General features: G+C 45.2%; 1 protein-coding gene across 2 annotated transcripts; it reads left to right on the forward strand.

Annotated features, from left to right (window-relative positions):
* On the forward strand, positions 1 to 27,336 carry CDC42EP3 (CDC42 effector protein 3). Of its 2 annotated transcripts, none has more exons than XM_050753399.1 (2): positions 1 to 1,324; positions 25,674 to 27,336. In XM_050753399.1, the coding sequence occupies exon 2, from the start codon at positions 25,909 to 25,911 to the stop codon at positions 26,671 to 26,673; it is 765 nt and encodes a 254-aa protein (XP_050609356.1). In that variant the 5' UTR covers positions 1 to 1,324; positions 25,674 to 25,908; the 3' UTR covers positions 26,674 to 27,336. The 2 variants fall into 2 exon arrangements, with proteins under 2 accessions (XP_050609356.1, XP_050609355.1); XM_050753398.1 differs by having other exon boundaries at positions 1 to 666.
* Positions 27,337 to 27,751: the final 415 nt, after the last annotated feature.

Genomic DNA, 27,751 nt, shown 5'->3' on the forward strand with positions numbered 1-27,751 from the left:
CCCGGGGTCCCAGCCCCCTCCCCAGGCTAATCATGCGGGCTGGGACCTCCCAGCCGGAAAAAACCGCCCTTTCCTGTCGCCTACTCCTTCCCCAGGCCGATGACTCGCGGAGGAGGAAAAGACGGAGGCCGATTAAGAAAATTAGCATTCATTAACCCGGTTCACGCTAGTGCCCCGGCGGAGGGGAGGGGTGCGCCAGTCGGCGGCGCTGGCTGTGGCCCGCTGACCGGCGGGCGCAGGTGCCACCACGGGCGGAATTTTACGCTCCCGGGCCGGCAGCTGCGCCACTTGCGCCTCGTCGCGCGTCTGGGGCAGCCGCCACCAGCTTGCTTCAGCTTTAGGCAAATCCTTTTGAAAGACCCTGAGGGAGAGGAAACGCCTCCCTCTGGACAGGAGAACCTGTAGCGTCTGCTGTTCGTCGCTTGTCCAGTTGCTCAGCCCGGAGCTCCGGCATCTCCAGGGCGCGAAGTCCACGCTCCGGGTTTTGGCTGCAGCTCCAAGGGGAGCAAGCTGGAAACTGACAGAACGCGACCCTCCCCCTCCGCGCCCACCAGAGCACTGGCTGCGAGAGACCTGGGGAGCTGCGGCCTGAACGGGGAGGCGCGCTCAGGTGGCCTCGCTTCCCTGCCGGTCACCGCCCGCCACACCGGAACTTCGCACAGCTAGGTCGGCCTGTTGGGATCGGGAGAGGTGGGCGCACGAGGTTTAGTGCGAGAGTCCGGGGTGCGGGCGGAGTCCTATTGTCCCCGTGCACCCGGGCGGCAGCACCTCCGGGTCCCTCTTTAAAACGAGCGTCCGACGACCTTTCTTTGTGCTTAGGGAGTCGAAAGCGGCGTCTTCTCCGAGGGAAGTCGCCTACTGGGGGGTAGCGCTGGAGAGGTAACAATGGGCGCCCGTTGTCCTCCGAGGGTCCAACGGTGACCCCCCCTGCGCGCGCGCCCGGCTGCCGGTTGGCCCCGGGCCAGGGCACAGGTACAGCGGCCGGGAGGGTCGGCCCCGGGGCCCGTGCCCTCCGCCCCGCCCCAGTCCGTCCCCGCGCCGCCGGCCCCGCCCCGCGCCGCCCCGCCCTCCGCAGGTTCAGTCCTCGCGTCCGGCCGCCCAGCTCTCAGTTGCGCGCACCTTCTCTTGCGGCCGAGGGTCCGCAGTGCGGGGTTAGCCCGGAGACCCGGCCACCGGCCTGGGGCGCCTTCACGCTGTCTCGGAGCGGATAATGCGGTGAGCAGGCACCGCGCCGGCAGACTCGGCTGGATCTGCGCACACCGGCCTGGGCTGCGTGCGCCCGCGGGAGGCCCGGGGCAGCGGCTGGGATTCTCAGCGGCGGCCGGTGAGTCTGGGTAATCCAGGGTTCCTTCCTCTCTACCTGTCTGTGAGTCTGTCCCGCCCGCGCCGTGGCTGCTTCCGGCGTGCGCTGGTGTTAGGCTGGGAAACCAGCAGGGAGCCGGGATACCGAGGGCATCGCTTTCACATCTAGTGTCCAACGGACCGAAGGGGATATAAAGCAAGCCAGGAGTGGGGCGGGCGGCATGACCGGGACTCAGAGCTCCACCATTTGTGCCCACCACTTTTCAGGGTGGGGCAGCGCGGCCCCATTGCTCCCTCCGAGCTATTGACAGAGCCATTCTGGGCGCGTATAGCATTTTTCCATCTGAGAACAAGCCGCACTTGGCTACCGCGCCCCTCGCGTCGTGAATTGGTACCAGGGCCGCACATGGGTGCATCGCACAGCTCTGCCGTGGCATCGCCTGCCCGGTGCCCTCCTCTTTCTTAATGGAGGACATTGTTAGTGGGGCGCCAACCTGGAAATCTGGATATTGACTTTTTTGTTTTTTGACAGTGAACAGCTGAAACGTTTACAAGGTTTTTTGATTGTAGTTTTCCTCCCTTTCTCCTTGAAACCAAGTGGCTTGACACAGACAAGTATCAGACGTGAGGACGAGTGGATCTGGCCAATCGTTTTTTCGTTATGAATTATTATACTCTATCCCCCTCCGACTTTGGGAGGCATGTGTTTCATCTTATAAATAGAAAGTAGCATATTTTTTGGCAGGATCTCCTTTATACTGTGCAGTCTAGGAGAGGTCAGCTTAAAAATAAATATGCACTTGAATGTTACATTACCGAGAGCCAGGCTGTGGCTGGGACAAGCTGCGTGGACAGCAGCATCAAAGCCGGGAGCGCAGCTGTGTTGAAAGGAGTAAAAGCCCCAGAGTGCAGCGCAGGCTGACAGTCAAGTAATTACATTTTGTTTAAAAAAAAAAAAAGTGAGCGAATTAAAATGAGGAATGTCAGGAGGGTATTGCAACGTTAATCTTTCCAGCCCTGGCGTCTTTGGAGGAGTGGGCTGCTGGTGTGTGCTGAGGGTATGGGGGGCTCTAGGGAGGGAACTGATGAATGTGTTAGGGAGACAAAGATTCCGTTCCCATCTCCCAGATCTTAGTTCCCACAATATCCAAGAGTTTCTGGGGAGTACTCCCATTTAAAAAGAACAAAAATTAGGAGAGCAGCAGATGTCTGTATTTTAATAGCAAAGCCAGTCTTAGGGACTTCCTCTTAACATCACAGGGAGAAAAAAGACTCGCCAGGAACCAGGGATGATGCCCCAAAGGTATACCTAAGAGAATTTAAACGACTCCTGTAATGTTCTAACTTACACAAGAGCTTTCATCTTAAAACCGGGAAAAATGTACCTTCTCTTCTTTTCTGGACAGTTCCAGAAGTCTATTATTTCATACCCCCTGCAATTTGTGTGAGTTCTTATTGGTAGTTAATAAGCTACACAGGTAGGTGTGTGATGCATACCCTTTTCAGAATAGATTTAGACCCTCAGAAATAAGTTGGAGTAGTTGTGAAATATTTAGCATTTTCATGTATCATGAAATACGTGATAAAGGCCTTTTATATAGTCAAGGAATGGTGGAAAGTTCTTCATAGTCTCCCAAATAATGTGGGTTTCCCAGTGGGCCTCACCCATTGAATAAGACAGCGTCAGCCTCTGAGTTCACAGATAAGAACTTTAGAGGAGAAATTTGGAAGCATTTCTGGATCCATGGCAGTTTCTGTTTTCCAGTGGTATCATCTGCTAGAGATTTACATGATGAAGTCTATGATTAGAACGTGGTGCTGAGGCTGTGGCAGCAGCTACAGGCTTGAAATAAGATGAGCTCCTCTTTCCCTCAATCTGAGCAGTGAAATTGTTTCGCATATCTCTATGGAACAAGTAAAAGCAGCTAGAGTAATGCGTGTTGCACACTTTTTGCTTTTTATTGTACATTTAAGTGTGGTGCAAGATGAGTAATACAAAGCCGTAACAATGATTGCAGAAGGGCTCACGTGAGTTCATTTGCCCTGTCTGCCCTCCAGCCTTTCCTTTAATGTGGTGTTTTGTTTTATGTCCAACATGCTCACAAAAGCTGTGCTTTTTTACGTATAAAATTCCTGGTATTCAACGGTGTTGGGGATAAAATTGCTTTAACCTGTATCACCCAAAGATTTTTTCTTTTTTTTAACCAGGCCATAGATTTTTCACAGATTCGTTGCCCATTAACTGTAACATTTATCCAGTGGGTGGAATACAATTTATAACCTAAAAACCTCCAAGAAGACTGCTCTGATTGTATTATTATTATTATTAAGATTCTTGCTTTCAGTCTGATTTTATCTAGGCCTCATTTCAGTATATCCATATCCAGTCTCATTTCTTACTAACCAGAATCCTGTGAACCTGTTTTTCTTTTTATTGATTGAATGAGCAATCTATTTTTAAATGCAGTATGTTTGCTAGAGAACAAGGATAGCCATTTGAAAGTACTGGATTCAGCCAGCCACAAAATCTTGTGTGCCTTACCAAGCCACAGAAGACCAAGAATTTTCCTAATATATTGCATTGTTCATTACTTTGGATGTTAAAAGCACTTCCTAAGTGGAGCCTGTCCTATGTGTCAAGCACTGTTCTCAGCCTTTTGATTATCTTATTTGTCTCTAGCAATCATCTTATGAAAGAACCGTTCGTATCCCCATTTTGCTGGTGTAGAGACTGAGGACAGACCAGTTATATAACTTACCCAAAGTTGTACAATAAGAAAAACCTAAACATTCATGTGCAGTTTAACAGCACAATATGTGCAGGCATGAGTGGCTAATCCTAGATGAAAGTCAGCAGGTCTTTGAGTTAAGGGGATGGGAAAAAAAAAAAAAACAAAACCAATTTTGAACTTCTGAAGCCTCTGAGTCAGGCTGCCTGGGCACATGTCCTCGTTCTGGCGCTTACCACCTTGTGACTTTGGGCAAGTTACCTCGCCTTTACCTCAGTTTATCCTTTGTAAAATGGGGATAATATTATTTCCCTGAGGATTAAAGGAGTCAAAAAAGATTATGTACTCAGAACAGTGCCTGGCCCAGAGTAGCCACAATCAAAGGTTGAGGTTTCAATGTTGCTTTTGTTTTTTTCCTAGGTACTTAATACTGGTTCTGTCATGTAATATTCGTTAACTATTCTTTGAGAGAGACAGTACAGTGGTCCCCTCTTATCCGTGGTTTTTCTTTCCAGGGTTTCAGTTACCCATAGTCAACCATGGTCTGAAACTAGGTGAATACGGGACATTTTAAGAGAGAGAAAGAGACCATATCCATATAATTTTTATTACATTGTTATAATTGTTCTATTGTTAATCTCTTACTGTGCCTACTTTACAAATTATACGTTATCACAGGTATGTATGTATGAAAAAAAAAACATAGTATATATGGGGTTCAGTACTGTCCAAGGTTCAGACACCCACTGGGGGTGTTAGAACATATCCTTTGAGGATAAGGCAGATAATATATTGCTCTTCTTTTCCGGATGAGAACACAGGCTCAGAAAGGTTTAGTAATGTGGCCAAGGTCACACAGCTAAATAGCAGAAGCAGGGTTTGAACTCAGGTCTTTTTGACCTTATGCTAAATACCACACCCCCACCAACAGGGAGGAGGGGCAGAGAAGTTGTTAAATCTGATTTTTGTTATGACTTTCGACCTCTGGCAAGGAAATAATTTCGTATCACCCTGTATCTCACAGTTGAAGATGACAGCAATTGCCAGCCTTGAGGAACAATGTGTAAATTATTTTATTATTAAAGATGATTCAATCCCACATATATGGCATGAAAGTGGATCTAGCATGAACACTGCTAGGGTTAACATAAGCAGTTTATGCCATAAACGAAGATATTTACTAGGTGAAAATGTGGGACTCTATGGTGAGAAAGCAAGCCAAGACACAGCCAGGGACAAGGACTTCTGGGGGCTGGGGATGAAGGGAAGCTCTAGTGTAGACCGTGTGCTTGCTTCAAAATTCTGGGGAGCCAGGGGTTGCAGAGTCCGGTAACCACCTCTGGACAATCCCTTCCTTGAAGGCAGGAACCACACTACCTGGGCCTTCAGTCCCGGCACTCAGTGGGCGTTTTAGTCCATGTTTATTGATGTTGCTGCAAGAACTCAGCAGAAGAGGAGCTACAGGTAAAGTGAACAGAAAGGCACTGGGCTCTGTCCATGGCAGAAGTCAAGCCCTGTTACAGTTCGGCGTATGCCGTGGGCCCTGCTAGATAAGAAACACAGAACAAGGAAACCTTTGAAACCTAGAGTGGTGCCCCGGAAAACCCAGAGGGCCTGCCTTGGCCTCCACTGCTTTGATGCTCTGGGTTTGTGATTAGCTGTGGGGATCAGCTCCAGAAACTTCTCAGACTGCAACAGGGTTCTGGAAAGGACAGCCCGAAGTAACTCAGGTAGCCTCAAAGCCAGGGGTTACAGCCTTGGAGCTGTCCAATTCCATTTGAAATCTTCTCCTGTCCCCACCCCTTAAAGGCTACAAAACAAAACAATACCCCACAAACCAGAATAAGTAGCCATGTAGTTCTAAAGCAATAGTCAGGTACATTTCCTTTAAAAAAAAAAAAAAAAAAAAAAGCTTTCATTGGCCTCGATATACTTCAGTGCCAAGTTTCATCAGAGTCACATGATGATGGACTGAATTTGACAATACCTCTGGTAGAAAAGCAGTTTTCAAATTTTAACCATACAGTTTTATAATACAAAGCATGATATTGATATTTAAAAGATTACTATTTCTAAATAGCCAAGTAAATTGTGTGAAAGCTGATGAGTTCTAAACTAGTATTTGATTAGTCCTTACTACTTGCCTAAGTCATGAATTAAAAGAATTCTAGAATCCCAAATTTAAAACTTTTTAAAAAGGATTTTCAGTGGATTGGGTTTTATTTCCATATTGGATAAAATTATTAGCCTTCTAGCCTTCGGCCCTTTGTTAAGCCATGTTGCAGAGATCACACACCTGCAATTAGATAACAGGGTACCACCTAAAGTGTACCTCGAGCCATGAATGGCATAAAAATATTCTGTGGGACCCCAGTTTGATGAAGGTCCCTTTCTGCAGGACTTTTCAGAACATTTAAAAAGCCAGTGTATACAGTGGATCTCCACAGGGAGGTAGTGTCCAGAGTTTTTCAAATTGTTTTGCCCACTGAGCAGCTGCAGGACTAGCCTGGCAGGAAACACACTCTGGGAAATGCAGGACAGAAGCTACGTAACCACAGTGTGCCCTACAGAGCCGAAACAACCCAGGGACATTTTAGTTAGAGAACCACAGGCGTTACAGAAAGAGAGCCGTGAGGATGTACCAGGAGATCCTGGTGAACACTGATAAAACTAATGGAGAATTAAGTGAGGGCAATCAAAAGGGGTGTCTGTGTGTGTGTGTGTGTAGGAATAGAGATTTTAAAAAATACAGATTCTGGTCTTAGCTCTGACTCAAATTGTGTAACCTTGACCTCTTGGGGTTTTCTTGTTCTCATCCCTAAAACATGGCATTTGGTGGGAGATGATCTCAGATAATCTCTGACTCTAGAATCAGTGAGCCAGGATCAGTGGCACCTATTAGCATAGCTATCTTACTACTAATAATATAAGACTCTGGATTGAAAAACAGACCCATACAGATCTCTGGCAGAGCAGCCTGAGCAAGTGTGGAAGGCAGGGAACTTCAAAGTCAGGCCTCTATTTAGACAGCTTCCACATTTGGGAATCCGTCACATTCTGGTGACAACCTGAAGGTCCTATTTGTAGACACATCATGCCAATGATAGATCGTTGTCATGAGTTTAGTTGAAAAAGAACTTTTCTGTCCAAATACATCATAATCATTTAGGCTACATATATTTTTTAAAACAAGCAGAGGCATTTTTGGTGAAATGTGGCTTTGCCATTCAGAATGTGTTTGATTTCTCAACCTTTGTATTTATTTTTTTAAACTTTTGTTTTGCCAAGGGTCAGTTCAGACTTAAAACATTGATTTTAACACAGTGGGAGATGAGGCTCTAAGCCTTTGGCTGACCGGCTGGTTAGTCACAAAACAAATCCTTCCCCTTCTTTGGGCAGGCTCCATCCCATCACCTGTGAAAAAAAATGGCAGAGTGGGAAGGATGGGGATGGGAAGGGAGGCCAGAGAAGTGTGTAGATGTTCTCTAGCCCTCTCCTGGCCCTCAATTGTGATTCTGTTCCTCTTTTTTCTTCTATCACAGGCATTTCCTTAGTGTCTTGTACCTTCTCCTATTGTAACACTTATTACATTTAGATTATCATATATATAAATATACATATTTATATATAAAAATAATATATATATTGTGTGTGTGTGTATATATATATATAAAGGGTAGTTTATTAAGGAGTGTTGACTCACATGATCATAAGGTGAAATCCCATAATAGGTCTAACTTTTAGATACGGGGCTACATGTGCAGGTTTGTTATATAGCTAAACTCATGTCACAGGGTTTTGATGTACAGATTATTTCATCACCCAGGTACTAAGCATAGTATCTGATCATTATTCTTTCTGATCCTCTCCCTCCTCCCACTCTTCCCCCGCAAGTAGGCCCCAGTGTCTGTCGTTCCCCTCTTTGTGTCCATTTGTTCTCATTTAGCTCCCACTTACACGTGAGCGTGTGCGGTATTCGGTTTTCTGCTCCTGTGTCAGTTTGCTAAGGATAATGGCCTCCAACTCCATCCATGTTCCTGACTGACACGAGTGGCTGCCTAATTGGACTACTGGCTCCTCCAGGGTAGGGACTGAATCTCATTTATCTTGTCATTCATCTTTTCTGCAATAGGACTTAATGACAAAGTGGGCAGTATAGCCCTTGCTATACTACCTGATTCTTTCTGTGGTGTATCTCTTTAAGTTGTTGGCAGGTCAGAAATCTCTGTCACTTACCTTGCTGTGTTAGTCAGGGTTCTCTAGAGGGACAGGACTAATAGGGTAGATGTATATATCAAGGGGAGTTTATTAAGGAATGTTGACTCACGTGATCATAAGCTGAAATCCCATAACAGGCCGTCTGCAAGCTGAGGAGCAAGGAAGTTAGTCCGAGTCCCAAAACCTCAAAAGTAGGGAAGCCAACAGTGCAGCCTTCAGTGTGTGACCAAAGGCCTGAGAGCCTCCTGGCAACCACTGGTGTAAGTCCAAGAGCCAAAATCTGAAGAACTTGGAGTCTGATGTGTGAGGGCAGGAAGCATCCAGCACGGGAGAAAGATGAAGGCCAGAAGACTCAGCAAGTCTAGTCCTTCCACGTTCCTCTGCCTGCTTTTATCCTAGCCACGCTGGCAGCTGATTAGATGGTGCCCACCCAGGTTGAGGATGGGTCGGTGTCTCCCAGCTCACCGACTCAAATGTTAATCTCCTTTGGCAACACCCTCACAGACACACCCAGGATCAATACTTTGCATCCTTCAATCAAGTTGACGCTCAGTATTAACCATCACACTAGCTTATTTTTAAGTCCTGCTGTAGTGAAGTTACTCCTTCCCAGGCTACAGAACATTCAAATGCAAGGGGAATCACCCCCAGTCATTTGGTTTGGTGATAGAGGTCATCTGAGGGCCCTGTGGAAATAGGTCAAGTCCCTGCTGGAACCTTCTCAAGATCTCATCGGAGACATTGGCAACCCCCACCAATGCTTTCTCATGCCCTGGGAGTGACTGAGGCAACTTGGCACCCATGTGTCCACTTAGAGCACAGAGTAAGGGTCCTTGTGTTTCCTAGTGCTGCCTAGACCTCTCGCCAGCCATTGACGAATGAATAAACGTGAGCCATTTATTTATTTGTTATATTAGCGTCAGTTTCTCCACAGTGGAGTGCATCATTGCTGCAGCCTTAACATCTAGAATAGTGCCTGGCACGTAGTAGGCCCTCCATGGATGTTTGTTGTTGAATACATGAGGGACCAGCCAGGGGCTGGGGAGGCACATAGAAGTCTTTTTTTTTTTTTTTTTTGAGACAGAGTCTCGTTCTATAGCCCAGGCTGGAGTGCAGTGGCACGATCTCGGCTCACTTCAAACTCCGCCTCCCAGGTTCACGCCATTCTCCTGCCTCAGTCTCCTGAGTAGCTGGGACTACAGGCGCCCGCCACCACACCCGGCTAATTTTTTGTATTTTTTTTAGTAGAGACGGGGTTTCACCGTGTTAGCCAGGATGGTCTCAATCTCATGACCTCGTGATCCGCCCGCCTCTGCCTCCCCAAGTGCTGAGATTGCAGGTGTGAGCCACCGCGCCTAACTGAAAGACTTTCTAGAGCCGGCTTCTCATGGGTTGAACCGGCGACAGGCATGTGGCTCACTCTATGCATGTCACAGCACCAACTGGAGCCTGGTTTCTTGCTCTCAGATGGCTTCAGAATGAAATGTCTTCCAAAAGAGTGTTGATTTTTGGCCTTCTATTAAGTTTAGCGAAAGTTTATGCTGGTGATGGGGCTTTGTTTTGTATTCCCTGTGGGCTCACCCGGGAATGGTGGTGCTTTACTTGCCGGCCTGGGAGAGCGAGCTTCAGAGAGATGTCGCTCAGGGCAGTGCAGGGAGTAAAGCAGGGACTTCTTTCAAATTCCGTTCCTTTCTCAGAATGGGGAATTAAACTGTTGGACCCAGAACATTTGGGAGTTTTTCACACTATATGTAAAACAATCAGTTGAGGCAGCCAGATCCCAAGGTCTAAAAGGAGTAAGGTTAGAAGGAATCCCCACCATGAGCTTCCAGCTCATCTTCTTCCTTATGCAGCTGTAGCTTTTTGGAGTAATTAATAATGAACATTACCCCTTCAATTGATTTGGGCTCATTGCCTGCCAGGTGCTTTGCCAAGCACTTTATGCTCAGTGTCACCTAAGAAGATTCCCACCATTGCTGTTTGCACTTCATAGATGGGGAAACTGAAGCTCCCAAAGGGAGTCACTAGCATGGCTCAGGACCCTTAACTGAATACCAGGAAGGATGGGAAAGGAGGATGAAAATTGTATTCGCTGGTAGAAAGTATTTTGATTTTAAGGGTAGTCTTACTTTCATTAAAAATAATGCTTTTTTTTTTTCTTTTTTGGAAACTTCCTAGAAGCTAGATGTTTCTGCAAATAGAATGACAGAGCCCTACCATTTGACAGATGGAAGGGACCTTATCTCAGCCCCAGTCTCATTCTGACATGATAAAACCAAGGCCTTAATTGTTTAAGTGACACAGAGTATGAATCTTCCTCCTAGGCCCAGCTCTCTGTCAAACTTTTTTTTAGGCCAAGGAAAAGAAAATCTTAAGCCTGATATATAAGCAGATAATAACATAATTTCTTTGGTTAGAAAGAAGAGAGATTGGCCCTACTTATCAACTATTTAGGAAAATAACAATATGCCCTTTTGTTTTTTCTCTTCTCTCACACATCACCGGTTCTGGTGGGGTCTATCCAGAGACTCCCAGATGGCTATGAGTTTTTCAGCCACCTCCTCGTGCTGTCAGCTCCCAGCAGCCTTGCCATCCAGTTTATAAGCACCAGCAGCCAGAGCCTGCCCCATTCTGCGCAAATGGAATTATAGAATTTATTTTAACCCAAAAGCAGGACTTTCTATTTATCATCATTCAGTTCATTCCTGTGGACTTCATCCAGCCCCAGCTCTCGGTCCAGGTAATTCTGGACCCCAGTTAGCCATTGGCATATTGAGGCTCCCTCTGGGTCTCCAGTTTAGATTGATAAGTGCATCTTCTGTGTCTTCCACGTCACTTGCCCTATCAATAAGATCCCTTTAAGACTTGGCTGAAATTGGCAGATTACAAGTAATCGACCCTTCTAGCAACTGTGTCATGTGCGTAAGCAAGTAAGGTGCCAGTGAACTTTTTATCAGTGCGGACTGAGCATGTATCTCTTAAGTGTTCAAAACCCAGACCTTTATTGAAGATAGATGTGATAGTAGTCACCAAGTAATTGTCTCTTCCTTTTGGAAAATCAAATCATTTGCCTGTGTGTGTGTGTATATATATATACACTCACAATATATATATACACACACACACACAGTATACACACTATATGTAATATACATACATACATATACATAAATGCATACTACTCCCTATAGTTTTTCAAAAGGTTTTCATAAATGGTTTCATGATCAGAAGGAGACAAGTGATTTCAGAACCTTAGGCTCTTCCTTATTCATCAGGCCTGGAAATCTGGACTCCCATATGGTATGAAGTCCCTTCCAGTGATTACGGCTCCAGTCTGGCCTTCCATTTCCCTTTGACAGGGTTAGTTGTGCCTACTCCCTAACCACTCCCTAACCCTACACCCTCCAGATCCCATCACTTCCAGCTCTTGCCACTTTGAGGTTCATTCCATTTACTTTTCTTTTTTTTTTTTTTTTTAACCTTAAGGTAGAGGCAAAACAGAAGTTGAATAAATCAGAGAAGGTAATATTCCCCCCTTTGGTCTCAGCTTCCTTTAAAAAGTAAAACCAAATGAACTTAAAATTAACTTTAAATGGAAGTAAAAGGATTTTCCTCTTAAAATCATCCATAAGGTAAAGTAAGTAAGTCACCAGAGAATTTAGGAGAAAAAAATGTTAGATTGTTTGTATTTATTTATGTCTTAAGGTCAGGGGCTACTGTAAGAGATCCCAAGTTGGTATTAAAACACCGCTTTTATCTGACCTATATAGCAGTTGGTGTAATTTTCCCAACTCAGGGATGTCTCATTTGTTCCCAAGGCTGGAAGAGCTCCAACTGGAGATAACCGATGCATGTGGATGTGAATGAGAAGATAGCCCCAGCCCTATGTCCCACGGACAGGGGAATTAACCTCTCATCAAGCTGGTGGTAGGAATCCCAATTGTGGAGACTGTCCACAGGATCAATAGGAACCATCTTATTAATGAGTGATACAGGCGAAATTTAAGGAGAAAATAGAAGTGTTTATTTTGGCAATTAGAATAGTTCCCCCTCCACCCTGTATTTCAGTAGACAATCTGGTTTCTCATTTGGGGAAAAGATACTGCCTTGTGTTTACATAGCACTGTAGATTTTCACACTCGGCTCTGACAACCTGTGGTTATTATAAAGTTTGGGATGATTATCTCCATTTTACAGGAAGGTAACTGGTACCCAGTGTATCAGGGCTTCTGCGTCTTACAGGACTGGCTCATAGTTTTGGCCCAGCTCTTTCCCCTCTAAGGCCAGGAACAGCAGTGAGTTAGCTGTTGCTTGGCCCATACAATCGGTGTTTCATTTGGTTTGGTTTGGCAAATGTTTTGATAGGGTTATTTTTCCCCATGTATCTGATCTGTGCCAGTTATGTATTGATCTTCCAAACAACACTTTCCTGTAGACTGTCCATTATAGTTTCTTGAGGCTCCCTTGTACATTTTAGGCCAAATGAGCCAAGTTCTCCCTTAACACATCTCATTTTGAAACGAGAAAAGAGTAAGTTCATTGTTGCTCCAGGGCCTCTTTAAGTTTGATTTAAGTAGAATCAGTGAGTTTGAATTCAGGGGACTGTATTGTGAAATTTTCCTTGAGTCTTACCTAAGACACTATTTGCACATTGCAGTCAGGGATAGGAGTCGTATCTCTTTCAAACAGCATGTCCACAAATATTTGCCTTAAGATCTATATTTTTTATCTGTATATTTGCCAAAGATCTGTATGGTCCTGTAGAATTACTCTGGCTTGCACTGATACACTGTTAAACTATTACCCTGCATGGATAGAGGAAGGTTAAAATGGCTTACAGATGGTAAAATGGAAGATAGCCTTTGCCACAAGAAAAGAGGAGACAGCTTCTTGTTACATGTTTGTTTTCTTCTGTAAGAATCATAGATTCCAGCTTGCATTTTCAGCAGAGCAGGCAGGGTTGAAGAGGAAGAGGCACAGCAATATCTTTCAAGCTTTCTCATTTGTTTATCCATTCAACTTTTCAGTACCTGCTATGAAGAAGATCTCCGTTCTCTCTCCCAGATTATAGTCTGGTGGGGGAAGAGTTAAATAAGTAGTGATGACAATCCAGTGTGATAGTTGCTAGGTTTGAGGTATACATAGGATGCCATGGGGAACTGGCAGGAGATTCAGCTGCAAGTGTGGCAGGCCCCCCAGATTGCTGAGGTGGGCTTCACAAGCTATTTTATCTTATCTCCAGGCTGTAGGGGCAGGCCTGCCCTTAAAACCCTTGAAAGGGTTTTAAAGCAGAGAGTAATAAGGTTACATGAGGATTCTAGGTTCCTCACTCTGGTGTAGATTGGAAGATAAGGTGGAGGGACCCGGGGAGGCAGGGAGGTAGGTAAAGGGCAAATGTCCTTGTGCAGGAGAAAGATCATGGGGCCAGGAGTAAGGCTGATGGAGCAGGGATGATGAATGAGGAGAGACAGTCCGGACAGACTGATAGGACTATAGGACTTGATGTAGAGAGGGAGGCGGGGAGAAGGGATGATAGCTGGGTTTTGGAATTGAGTGACTTCTGCCATTTACCAAGAAAGCATAGTGTGGGACGCAGATGCCTGGGGCAGGCAGGGGGAAGAAAGATGGCAAATCCCGTCTGGGACAAGGTTTATGAGTATCTGAGGGAAGCAAAGTAGAGAGATCTGGAATATAAAGGAAGGAAAAGGCCACTGCTTCTCAAACTCTCTGGGAAGGGCCACTGTCTTTTTGTTTCCATTTCCAATCCATTGTACAGTACTACTGTGCACAAGGAATATGGAGCTTGGGCCACACACAACCCCCATGCAAGGTCAACAGCATACAGCTCCCAAACTTGTCAATAGCCTGTTCAGTAAGAAAAAATCCATTGGTCACATGTTTGATGTTATGGCAATGTCAAAAAGATCTTGCTTTCAGCTGTACTTATCTCATCATGGACTGCATGAACCCACTTTGAGTAGCACTGGTCTGGACTTAAGTAGATGCATGTGGGTTGAAGGTACTGATTTGGAAGTTATCTGTAGAGGTGGTATGTGATTGCCGGGGGAATTGTTGAGGAGCAGGGGATGGGCAGCAGCCATCCAACCCTAAGAAAATGCCAACATTTAAGACGGGTTCAAACTTCTTCTGTAAGGGCTCAGTTAATATTTTGGGCTTTGAGAGCCACATACAGTCTCTGTCACAGATTACTCAACTCTGACCTGATAGAGCAAAAAAACACCTTTACTGGGATTTCCCAACTTCAGCACTACTGAGATTTGAGGCCAGATAATTCTTTGCTTTGGGGAGTTGTCCTGTGCACTGGAGGATGTTGAGCAGCATTCCTGGCTTCTACCCACCAGATGCCAGGAGCACACCACCCCCAGTCATGAAAATCAACAATATTCCCAGACGTTGCCAAATACTGCATAGGGAACAAAAATCACCCTCAGTTAAGAACCCCACTGAGCTGTAGACAGTACATAAATGAATAGGCATAGGTGTGTTCTAATAAAACTTTATCTATAAAAACAGGCAGAGGGCCGGATTTGGCCTACCTGTAGCTTGTAGACCCTTGACTTAAGAGATGGTCAGAAAGAAAACTAGAAGAGCTTATTCAGTAAAATTTGAGGGTCTTCTGTGTCCCCAGCTCAAGAGGAGGCTCTGTAAGTGGCTCAGCCTAAAGAGGAGGGAAGTTTTCTCAACAGTAGCACTCATTTATAGACCTTTTGCTTACCTTATTATTCTTGAGCTCACCACCCACCTGGAAATAGCAGGCATGAAAACCACAAAACAGGAAAACAACAAATCACGTAATACAAGCCCTCCACAACCCCTAAGAAACCCCCCAAGCAAAGCAGTAGCAAGGCTGGATTACGTGAGGTGCATTGGAGTAGACTTCCTCCAGGAAGGAAATGAGTCTGGAGCAGGTCTCAGAGGATGTTGTGAATAGAGGCTGATGGTAAGAAGGTGGGAGAGCTTTCCATGTAGGGAACACAAGGTTCTTAGTTTCAGGTTAGGAGGGAAATGCAGTGTCAGTTAGGAAGCTCGGGAGCTATTGTCCCAGTGAAAGCTGTGATTGTTCACTGTTGCATGCAATGGGCTTCCTCTGGGAAAAGAATGAACCGCACTTAACACGATTTTCTAAGAACAGGATGTTTGTTTTTCTCCTCGAGGATCAGGGGGCCTTTGTTACTTTACAATTCTAATCTTTATTTATTTATTATTATACTTTAAGTTCTAGGGTACATGTACATAATGTATAGGTTTGTTACATGTGCCATGTTGGTGTGCTGTACCCATTAACTCGGTACATACCCAAAGAATTCTAATCCTTTGACGTTTACCACAAAGTCAAATCCCTTTTGAGATTCTTTTTGACAATAGCCAAAATACTGAAAAGTCCTAGTGAGTTAGAGATGGAGGGACCGTTGTCTAGGACCCTTTCTACTCATTCTTGGCTTCTGACGTGGTCAGGTTAGCATCTCCACCTCTCTTCAGTGTTGAGCTCTTGGTGCTGTCAGACTTCAAGATACGTAGTCTTCAGGTTGGCAGTCCTCGAGTTATCAAATCGGCAGTGGCTACAGAATGCAGCTATGGCTGGAATCCTAGCTCCTCTACATTTTGGGTGATTGACCAGAGACACAGGCTTCATCTAAGACTGCTTCCTAAGAGGTATGCTCTGAGCATTACATGCCTGCCTGGCCCACAGAAAGCACTCATGCTAGCTATTACTCTTTACAGGTGTAAATTCTTTAGAGAACAAAGCCTTTCAGATTTGTCAGTTTCCAGAGAGCCTCTGTAGACTTGCTCTAGGGTTTGGCCCCCGGGAGCAAGTCAACCTGGCTCTCATGATGGAAAGTCTAGCAGGGGTTATGGATTTAACACTTGTGAATTTAAAGTTTCCTGTGGGCCATGTGTTGTGGCAGGCAAAAAGATGAATAAGCTCATGCTCACAGAAGAGCTTTCAGCCTAGTTAGAGGGAGATCATTCAGCAAATATATGTGTACTAACACGTATACAAATAACACAAGGATGTTGGCAGTGGAAGTAGGTTGAGAGTAGAATGACGACCACCAGATTCCACATATAGCCAGTGCTGGTATCATACAGAAAAACCATGTTTCAGCCCATCCAAGGAACATGGATTATTGTAGACAGCCCTTAGCAGGGTGACAGAATAGCATGGAAGTCCTGTATTTGTCCCTTTACCCCATCAGAGAACTAGAATATTCAAGGGGCCTAAACTTGAGAATATGGCATAAAGGCAAATGGTTAGGAACTTTGCTCTCCGAGGTAGTATGGGTCAAATGACCATAATCTGAATTTCTGGACGTTGTCAGCTTATTATTTGGGATCATTTGAAATTACCATTACCAGAACTGGAGTACTGCATCGAATAATTGCTGACTTAAATATTAATAGTTATTTTGTGAGCAACTTAAGCACGTTCCTTGCTTTTGAGCAGAGATTAGAATGAATATCCTGGCAGAATATTGCTGAAAACTTCAGAGTCAAGTTCTTTTCCTGTATTGATATTGTCCTTGCAGCATCACAGACCCAGTCAGATCCATTAGTTATGGAAGCACGTGAGCAGTTCGCAGCAATGGCCTTATCAGAGATTCACATGCGTGAAACTAGAGTGCCTGCCTGGGTGCTTCTGACCAGCCCTGGTGCCATGCAAAACACATCCTGATAAATGAAGCAGGCATGAGAGGACTTGCCCTCCTCCTGCCTTGTTGTAACTGCCGGAGATCAATGTCCACGTTGACTCTTCCCCAGTAACTCATTTTTATAGGAAAAAAGGCCCTAATGGCCTCTGTTCAAAAGTGCAGACTTGGTACTATGTAAGGTGGACCTTCTGTCTTCCAATTTTGCTTCTAAAAGATCTTTCAAATTAGATCCCATAAAAGTGAGACGTGTACACAAATTAGCACTGAGTCTCACATATGGTATTTGTGGGTCTGTATATAATCAGGGTGGTAAAAGAACAATGAATTCAAGCTGTAGCTGAATCACAAACAAAAAGTCCCTTTAAAATCATGGAAGGTGAGATGTATCAGACTTTAAATGGGTCTGTAAAATACCGCCTGCTCATTCTGGCTAAGTTCATTTGCATAACAGCTCAGCAGCTGGGGAGCCAGCTAATAGAGTTTCATAGTCTGAAGCTTAGAGCTATGTCCTCAGTTGAGATGATATGGGGAGAGGGTAAGAATCTAAAAATATAAAAGGCATCTTATCTTCTCAAATGGGTGGAGTTAAACAGACTGAAAATATGTAAAACATCCCCTTCGGGATGCTGGTTACTGGGTGCTTCTGGTTACACTGATTTTCGCCTTAGATATTAAACATTGAACTTAAATGAAAATCTAACACCATGGGGTTTTTTTCCCCTTTGATTTTAAAATTATTCGGAGAAGCACTCCTACAGAGGTTTCTGAAAGGATTGATGTGAGCGCCCATGTTGTAGAAATATTTTAGTGTTTCTGATCCCAAAGATTGGCTGGTCATTTCTAAATTAGTAAGAAGACTGCCATGTTGCAACAGAAAGCCTTTTCAAGGGAAAGTCTGTGTGCATTTTCCTATGGGAAAGTGACTTGGGACCATAAGGAAATTGGCAGTAATCATGTTCCCATATAGGAAACTCAGAGTAAATGGGAACGTGAACACCTCCCTTCACGCACTGTCGGGGAGGTGCAGGGTATCCGCCCTCGCCTCTGTGAGAGCCTCATCCCATGGCCATACTTGCTGTCCCCTCCCTACCACAGCCCATTCCATCTTTTGAGAAACCTGAGTTGTTACTCAGAGGAGCCAAAATCTGTTTCCTTGTAGTTTCTGCTTAGCTCTAGGGCCTCGCAGAACAAGTTAATTCCTTTTTCATTACAATTAAATGAATCCTTCAGATCCTTTAAGATTAGTTTTCTTTCTATGAGTTTTCTTTAAGCTGCTCTATTCCTTCAGCCTCTTCTCACATGTCCCAACCGAGCTCCTTCACCTCCTCCCATTTGCCCTGCTCTGAACATGCGGGGACATGTTCCAGGTAGCCTTTATCCCTTCTAAATGTGGAGTCCAGGATCATGTTCTGGGCGCTTGGCACCGTGGAATTATCTTCTGGTTGGTAGCAGAGAGACATAGCCCACAGATGGTCGGGGGTAGGGAAGTGGCGGAGGGTACTTGGCCGAGTTGTCATCCTCCCCTAGGACTGTTGGTTCCAACATGCAGGGGGAGTCACTGGATACTCCGGCATGGGGCTCAGATGGTGCAGTGGTGCCGTGGCTGGCTGCATCGATGCGACTATGCTGAGGCAAAGCGAAAAGTGATCAGAAGCTGGAATGTCCTTGAAGGATGTGACAACCAAGCCAGAAAGGGGAAGTCGGATGCAGGCTCACTTCCTGCAAGGAGGAGAAAAGAACAGAGCCTCAGGTCCCTGGGGACAATAGCACCCCTCACCCCACCTGCCCCTGTTTTTATACACGTGTGTTTTAAATTAACACTGCAACCTGTTTTGCAGGATGCAAATTTTTTTTTTATTCTTTCTCTCCACTAAGAATTAATCTAAAAACAATTAGTAGGCAAACCAAACATTCCTTTAAAATAAATGGAATTTTTAAAATATCCCAACCCCTTTGTTCTTTTCACAGTCCTGTAAGTTGCCAGTGCGTCAACTCTAAGTAACTTAGGAACCAATTTTTCTATCTGTCATTTTTTATAACCCCTTGATTTTCTCCTCCTCCTGGCTGCTGCCCTGTTTTGGTATTTTCAGCATCATTCTGTTTGCCAAAAGGATGGTAAGAAATGAAGCAAAGCACTGCTTCAGTTTTTTTCTTAACTGAATTATTTATTACTGCTGTGATTATTTCTATTATTATCACTGTCATTTACACTTCAGTCAGTCACAAGAAACTAGAATTGTCTAGCCTAGTGCAACCCTGCTCTCTTCCTTATCAAAACCATGGCCATAGCTTCCTCTCAGGTCCTTTTGTATATTGAAACCCTTGGATTTCTCAGAAAACCTGTAAGGGAGCATGTCCGTTCTCAGCAGCATTGTGCCCACCTGTCTGCTTGCCACATGTTCTCTCTGACCTGCCACGACTGACTGGCAAGCCGAACACTTTTGTTGGCAAATCTTTTCTAATGCCCCAGGAACTAGAGCATTTTTTAAAGGAATCTAATTTCTGAGATGAATATTATATCCAACATCATCTACGAAGGGAAAGAGGAGCAAACCGTGATCCAAGAACTAGGAGAACGTTTGTGGAACTAGAAAGAAACCAGGAATAATTGTGGAAAGTTCAAATTTCAGGGTCAAGGTTTTTGAGGAAGGGCTACCTATAAGAACCTTTCTGTCTGTCTTTTAAGATTTAGGTAAGAGAGTGGGTGTAGAGAAATGCAAGAAAACTAGAGAGTCAGGCATGGTGAGGCTCATCTGTAATCCTAGCTACTCGGAAGGCTGAGGCAGGAGGATCACTTCTTGAGGCCAGGAGTTCAAGACCAGCCTGGGCAACATGGCAAGACCCTGTTCTAAAAAAAATTTTTTTTTAATTAGCTGGGAATGGTGTTGTGCACCTGTAGTCTCAGCTACTTAGGATGCTGGGGCAGGAGGATGGCTTGAGCCCAGGGGTTCGGCACTGCAGTGAGCTGTGATCGTGCCACTGCACTCCAGCCTGGATGACCAAGTGACTTGACCCTTGGTTGCAGGAAAGGGGTTCAAGACGAGGACAGACAGACACAAATGAGTGCGCCCAGCACCCTTGGATGGCTCAGTACCCACAGGTTAATGCTGGTGTTAGAGTTTTAACTGAGATAGAAAGCTAAAATTCTCTCATCTGGGTTGTGGAACACCCAGGAGGACCCGCTCCCTAGTTGTAGTCTGGTAATTCTCTTCCGGCCTGTAAGCCCTTCCTGTTTAGCTCTTCCTTTTCTCTTTTCCCAACATCCCTTTCTCCAAGCAGGCCCTTCCTTCTGGGCAGAAGGCAAAGCCGTGGGGTTCCCCTGACTCATGCTGACTGATGTTCTGATGTGTTGGTCATCCACCAGCTGTCTCCTGGAACCCAGGTGTCTTCTTAAAATGATGAGGAGGGAGGCCGGGCGCGGTGGCTCACACCTGTAATCCCAGCACTTTGGGAGGCTGAGGTGGGTGGATCACAAGGTCAGGAGATCGAGATCATCCTGGCTAACACAGTGAAACCCCGTCTCTACTAAAAGATACAAAAAATTAGTTGGGCGTGGTGGCGGGCACCTGTAGTCCCAGCTACTCGGGAGGCTGAGGCAGGAGAATGGCGTGAACCTGGGACGCAGAGCTTGCAGTGAGCCAAGATTGCGCCACTGCACTCCAGCCTAGGCGATAGAGTGAGACTCTGTCTCAAAAAAATAAATAAATAAAAGAGGAGGGATAGGATTTCATGTCATGGCATTTAGGCCCATTCCATCATCAAAGGTTATCTGTGTGTCACTAGTCACCCTTGCACAAGAAGCTGTCCTCATGGGCCCAGGCAATTGCACCTGCCTGCACTTCCCTCCTCGCACATGCCCTGGCCTGCAGCTTCTCCTGCATCCTCTCCCACCTGTTGGATTTTCTCACTTTCCCTTCCGACTACAAATGTTTCTCTTCTGAGATCTCTTCCCTTTTACAAAGTACAGATCCCTGCTGCCTCTTTGGTGAAAGCCTGATCACAGAAGGAAAAAGTAATCTGTCCCATAGCCAAGCTCAGGGGAGACATGGCTCAGGCCTTCTCTGAAGTCTTCGTATACCCACACACTGCCATTGCAGATGCTTTTGGACACATTTTCCCGATGTTTGTGTTATGATCAGTAACTCCTAGTAGGCTTTTCAGGACCTAACAGCCATGTATAAAATTGGCTCTCCAAGAAAGCCTAATCTGAGCCCTGCATACACATTTGTGATTTTTTAAAAAATAGCCAATTCATTCACATGATTTGAAAATCCAAAATCATAAAAGGATAGTGAAAAATTTCTTTGCCACCCTGTTCCCCCTCCATCTACTTCCCCTCTCTGTGGGCAGTCACTATTATTGTGTGTTTCCAGAAATACTTTATAAATAAGCCAGTACAAATATAAATACACGCATTTGCCCCTCTTTTTTTTCTTTGATGATGAACATCTTTGAGCTCTTCTCGGATGAGCATATTAAGCGCTTCTTCATTCTTCGTTAGATCTGAATAGTATTTATTTGTATGGATGCACTTAATTGAACCAGTCCTCTATAGGTGGACAATTAGGTTGTTTCCAACTCTTGACTGTTATAAACTGTGCTGGTTTGAACAGCCTTGTTATTTCTTACATATGAAGTAACAAGTTGAGTTGGGTAAATCCCTGTGAGTGCCGTCTGAGGTCAGAGGGCATATGATTTGCAGTTTTGATAGATATTGCCCCACTGCCTCTACTGAGTTTGGACCTGTTCGTACTTCAACTGTCAGTGTATGCAGGGCCTGTTTCCCATCGTCATCAGCCCAGCACATTGCCACACATTTGTGTTTTAAACAGGCTTTGGAATGCACCCCTTTCGTAATTTGGGAGCAGAGAGAATTCCCAGGAGGGTACTCATTAAATGTCACGTCAAGACCTCAAAGCTCAGAGCCCAGACATGTGGCTTCATGCTTGGTAGCCGTGCCGCCTTGGCAGTGGCCAGACATCAGTTCTTCCGTAGTGATCCATTTGTAAAATGGGGATAGTAACAGTAACAGCTTCATGGTTTCCTCAGCTAGTCCATGTCAGGGGTTGGAACAATGCTCGGTACATAGAGAAGTCCTCAACAAATACTGACTTGTATTAAGTGCTGCTGGTACCCAGGAGATGCTCATACCCTCTCCAGGAGCAGCCACTTCTTGCCAGGGAAGAAACCATCCCATTAGGTTTCTGGATAAGTAATTGGCAAAGATTCTGAAAGAGCAGTGAACCCAGGAAGCAGAAGGGAAAACTGATCAAGTTGCATGGACTTAGCCCAGAATGTTCAGAAAGGAGAGGAAGAAGTGGTCAGTTCAAGAAATTATGGGCATTGGATTATCAGCATTGGATTGCCTCTGCTGGGATCAAGCATGTTTGCCCCTGAGCTGGGGAGGAAAGAGAACAGATGCGATAGAGGGACTAGATCAGAGCTGCCAGATACTCTCCCAGCAGCACAAACGTCAACATACCTAGAGTTGTAAAACTGACATTTTGCCCAAAACGCTTTGTTTTAACTTTCAAAGTATTTGGGAGCTCTTAGGATTGGCACATAGTAGAAATTCAGTTCAAATTATTTTTTTCTACAGTCTTAGAAGTCTGTGCCCTATCATGCGTTAAATATGATGTAAATATTTGTAGAAAGAAAGCAAAATGCCTCTGAAGGTATCTTCTCTAGTATCTCCCACTCACCAGAATCCCACTACAGCTTAGGTAGCCTCCCCACCAACCCTTTTCTTACCTTTTTATTTTTTGCTGCTTCCCTCCAACCTTTGCCTCCATGCCACTGACATGAAGCCCAACTTCAAGACGCGCGAGCCTCTGGTTGAGGCCCTTGGTGCTAGTGCCTGTGGCTGGGCAAGGACTGACCAAAGGCTGGGACTTGACCAGCATCGTGCTCCCTGGTAGGTGCCCAGCCAGGAAGCCTGCAGACTGGGCCCTCCTCCCCTGCACCCTCAGAGAACAGCATGCATTTCCTCCCCCTTTGCTCTTCCTCCTCACTGTCCCAAATCCTTAAAGGGTGGATGTGAATGATCCAGTCAGAGTGGCAGGGACTCCGGCTACATTTTCATGGGAATTTTTTTTTTTTTTTTTTTTTTTTTTTTTTTTTTTTTTGAGACAGGGCCTTGCTAGGCTGTAGTGCAGTGGTACAATCATAGCTCTCCACAGCCTTGAATTCCTGGACTCACCCAGCCCTCCCACCTCAGCCTCCCAAGTAGCTAACATTACAGGTGTGTGTGTTACCATGCTCAGCTAATTTTTTAAGAAAGTTTTTGTTGAGATGAGGTCTCATTATGTTTCCCAGGCTGGTTTCAAACTCCTGGGCTCAGGCAATCCTCCTGCTTCAGCCTCCTGAGTAGCTGGGACTACTGGCAGGTGCCCCCATGCCCAGCTACTTTTTTTCATAGACACAGGGTCTTGCTACATTGCCCAGGCTGACCTCAAACTCCAGGCTTTAAGTGATCAATTTTTTTTTTTTTAAATAATTGGAACACCCTACCCTGGGACCTGGCCTTGCATAACCCTGCCTCCATCGGCTGACCCCAGGCAGTCCTGGCATGCCCTTGAGTTGTGGTGGACAAACTGTATCTTTCCCTGGCAGCTGCCTTCCTGGCCATGTGTGCTGAGAACACCACTCCTGTGGGCAGCTGTTCCTCAGGCCACCCAGCTGCTCCTGCAGGCAGTCAGCCACACTGTGCCCAGAGGGCAGGAAGGCTACCTCTGAACAGCAGGGGTCCTAGGCCAGGACTAGGCATTGTATACTCATACAGGAAGGAAGTTCTGAGATTTTAACAGGAAGAACGTGAGCTTTAACTTTTGTTACCACAACAAGACCCAAATTAGAGCTAAAACTATGAGAGCGAGTGTCAGGACCCACGATCATGTCATTGTTGGCAGCTCCATGGTCAGCCCACTCTGCATGAGTGCAAACCTCCTGGTACTTCCTCTGCCTCCTCCCCACACCCAAAGCCAGAGTGGGGCTGGCTGTCTCCTGTGCATTGTTCTCAGGCTTCTCAGGCCTGGGTTGCTGGCCAGCATGCTGACACGCTGAGCTAGCTGCTTCCCAAACTGAGTTAGCTGTTACTGAGCCAGTGGGTGGTGGAGCACAGTTCTTGTCACCTGCCACTGGTAAATGAATTTAAAACTCTTGCTGAAAGGAAAGAAATATGGGGCAGATGCAGACAGCCTCCAGCTGCTACAGAGCAAATGTGGCTCCCTTCAAAACACCAGCTAACCCACCCAGCCCTTGGAGTATTTATCTGCAGGCTCTGCGGCCAGAGGGAGGAGCTCCTGAGGGAAGAGGTCATGGTAGAGTCATCTGGGGAGTTCCTGCAGTGGGGAAGGGTTTAGCTTCTCTATGTCAGCATCAGAGGTGGAGGATCATTTTCTAAAGATAAGAGCATCTCATCGGCAAAAGAGGACATTACATCCCCAATGCCTTCTTATAGCTCATGCCCTCCTAATCTTACCATATAGTATGTGCAGGGAGGATGTGTTAGCTTTCTACACTGGTAACAAATGACCACAAACTTGAGGGCTTACAACATTTACCATCTCACAGGTTCTGTGGGTCAGGAATCTGGGTGGGGCTGAGTTCCAGCATCTCACTGAGTTGTGATTCAGTGTGAGCCAGGGTGATGGTCTCATCAGAGGCTCAACTGGGGAAAAGATCCACTTCCAAGCTCCCCAACTTTGTTGGCAGATTTCCATAGGCCCTCACACAGTATAACTGCTCACCTCCCCACAGCCAGCAAGTCTTCTCCCTTGTCAGCTCAGATGGAATCTCCTATAATGTAACCTAATCAGGGAGTGACCTGTCACCTTTGCCATATTCCCTTGGTTAGAAGCCAGTCATAGGTTCTACTTACAAAGTCATTAACACCAGGAGGCAGATCATGGGGGCTCCCCTCGAATTCTGCCTACTGCAGGGAGGATATAGCCTTATCAGTAATGTTTCAGAGGTGTTCCCAAGTGAAGGCCCAGCCTATAATAGAAAATCACAATGTTGTCTCTTTGAGGTGCAGCGGTTTTGTTCATCTCCTTCCACCTCAGAATGCCTTCAAATCCTGACGTCCTCGACAGCCCAATACTTTGCCACAACCCAATTCCAACTCTAGCTGTCTTGTTTATTGGCTATATGTTATTGAGAAAAGGTAACTTTCTGGGGGAAGGGCTTATCCTGAATCTCCATTTTCTTATCTGTAAGAATGTATTCCACTAATATTTTATAGGACAGTAGCATATAAGTTATTGTCACTTATTAAATAATTCCAGTACCTTCCCTTGTAGGACTATTCATTTTATTGCATTAACTTATGTACGTATGGAACTCAATGAAATATCATTAGTCTTGCTAGTATGCACATCAAAGCAAAAGGAAAATGTATTTTAAAACAAGTCCAGTTGTATTTAAGGAGCTGAAATCACTGATCCTATGCTTACAGCAATTCTTAGAATAGAGGAAAATGACTACAACTGTAGACATGTCCAGAAGATGTGTTCATGGCTATGTCTAAAAAGTACTGGTGTCATAGATTTGGAGTTTTTAGGTCTTTCTCTTTCCTGTTTTGTTTTCTCTTTAAGATTAAGGTGAAAATTTTTATCCACTTACTGGAGGGAAACAATAAGTTCGCATTAGTTGGAACTGGCCCTGCCATTATTTACAGGCTCTTGTGAAAAGGGAGGCCCTAGGGCACCCAAATGAGTCTTTAGATTATAACCTGCTTTGGTTTCTTCTCCAGGTTTCTCCTGGTTGTGGTCAAGACTGGATGATGTAACTGGCTCTCTAGCAAGCCTCACTTGGCCGTAACCTCAGGAAGGTTCTCTGACCCCATCTCATTTCAAAGCCACTTCTGAAGCCACTTGAAAAAATGATGTGACAGTTCCTATCAAAAAGGATTATTCAGAAACATATACCATCTGTGAAGAAAGTGGCCCTTTTTTCCACTTGCAAAATAGACATTCTCAAATTCCAAAATGCCAGCCAAGACCCCAATTTACCTGAAAGCAGCCAATAACAAGAAAGGAAAGAAATTTAAACTGAGGGACATTCTGTCTCCCGACATGATCAGTCCCCCGCTTGGAGACTTTCGCCACACCATCCACATCGGCAAAGAGGGCCAGCACGATGTCTTTGGAGATATTTCCTTTCTTCAAGGGAACTACGAGCTTTTACCTGGAAACCAGGAGAAAGCACACCTGGGCCAGTTCCCTGGGCATAACGAGTTCTTCCGGGCCAACAGCACCTCGGACTCTGTGTTCACAGAAACACCCTCCCCGGTGCTCAAAAATGCCATCTCCCTCCCGACCATTGGAGGGTCCCAAGCTCTCATGCTGCCCTTATTGTCACCGGTGACATTTAATTCCAAACAGGAGTCCTTTGGGCCAGCAAAGCTGCCCAGGCTTAGCTGCGAGCCTGTCATGGAGGAAAAAGCTCAGGAGAAAAGCAGTCTGTTGGAGAATGGGACAGACCACCAGGGAGACACCTCGTGGGGCTCCAGCGGTTCTGCATCTCAGTCCAGCCAGGGCAGGGACAGCCACTCCTCCAGCCTGTCCGAACAGTACCCCGACTGGCCAGCTGAGGACATGTTTGACCATCCCGCCCCATGCGAGCTCATCAAGGGAAAGACTAAGTCAGAGGAGTCCCTCTCTGACCTTACAGGTTCCCTCCTCTCCCTGCAGCTTGATCTTGGGCCCTCACTTTTGGATGAGGTGCTGAATGTCATGGATAAAAATAAGTAACAGGATGCCAACTTTTTTCCTTTGGGGTAAAAGGTACAAAAACTAAACTAACCACAGTTGAAGAGAAGGGCTTCCGGAGCTGTATTTGCAATTTTGTGATGGGTTTTCTAAAATAATATTCTTACAAAGTATTTTTTTACCTGGTATGCCCTCCTTGCAAAAACAATTTAGGAAAAAACAACACAGCAAAACCTATCTTGGCAAAAAGAGGAAGTGAGTCAGAGCCCATTTTTCAGCAGGCATTGGTGATGTTCGGCTCACACATTGTTTGCAGACACACAAGAAATCTGGCTTGGCCAGGATTGGCACTAGCTATGAAGGTCTGGGCGAGTCACACTGAGGAACTTTATGGAACTTTACAGCACTCCGACATTTTCTGAGCAAGAGGAAGTCAAAATTTATTTAACACCTAAGCCTTTTTGTAGACTCTTTTCTATACTGCTTGGGCTCACCATAGCGAATTCTCCAGTGTTAAAACTTTTCTGTTTTCACATTTGAACTTATGGGTTTTGGGGATTTTCTTGTAGTTCTTATATATCCCTCTATATCTATATTGCAAACTTTTGACTGTCAGCTACATGTTGGTAAGACACAGGCAAAGTATTACTGTAACTAAGTTATTTTTAAAGTTAAAATATATTTTTACGTGCCTTTGGCTTTTTATTGCAGAGTCTACATTTTATAGATCCTACATCAGATGTCACTTGACTTGTTTCCATTGGGATTCCACTGTAAGCTGTGTATGTGTGTGTTTGGAAAAGTATATTCATACTTAGTTTTTTTTCTTCATCTGTTATACCTTTAACAGCAACCAATAACGAATTGTAAAGTATAAAGGCACAGGTTACTCATGATGCTTCTGCAGAGACTGTGGGCTACCCCACATGATGTTTTTGGAAATATAGGTATTTTAGTACCGTACATACTTGCATTACATAGGTACTTCAAACAACACAATAAAGAGTAAATGATAAAGTGAACTTGCTTGTTTATAGTAATAAACAAGACCATAAAAGAATAAGTCTAGCTAGAGAAGTTGCTTCTCTGAAATGTACATGAGCCTTTAAGGTAAGAGATG

This window comes from Macaca thibetana, chromosome 13, assembly GCF_024542745.1.
Source record: "Macaca thibetana thibetana isolate TM-01 chromosome 13, ASM2454274v1, whole genome shotgun sequence".
In the NCBI taxonomy this organism is placed as follows: domain Eukaryota; kingdom Metazoa; phylum Chordata; class Mammalia; order Primates; family Cercopithecidae; genus Macaca; species Macaca thibetana.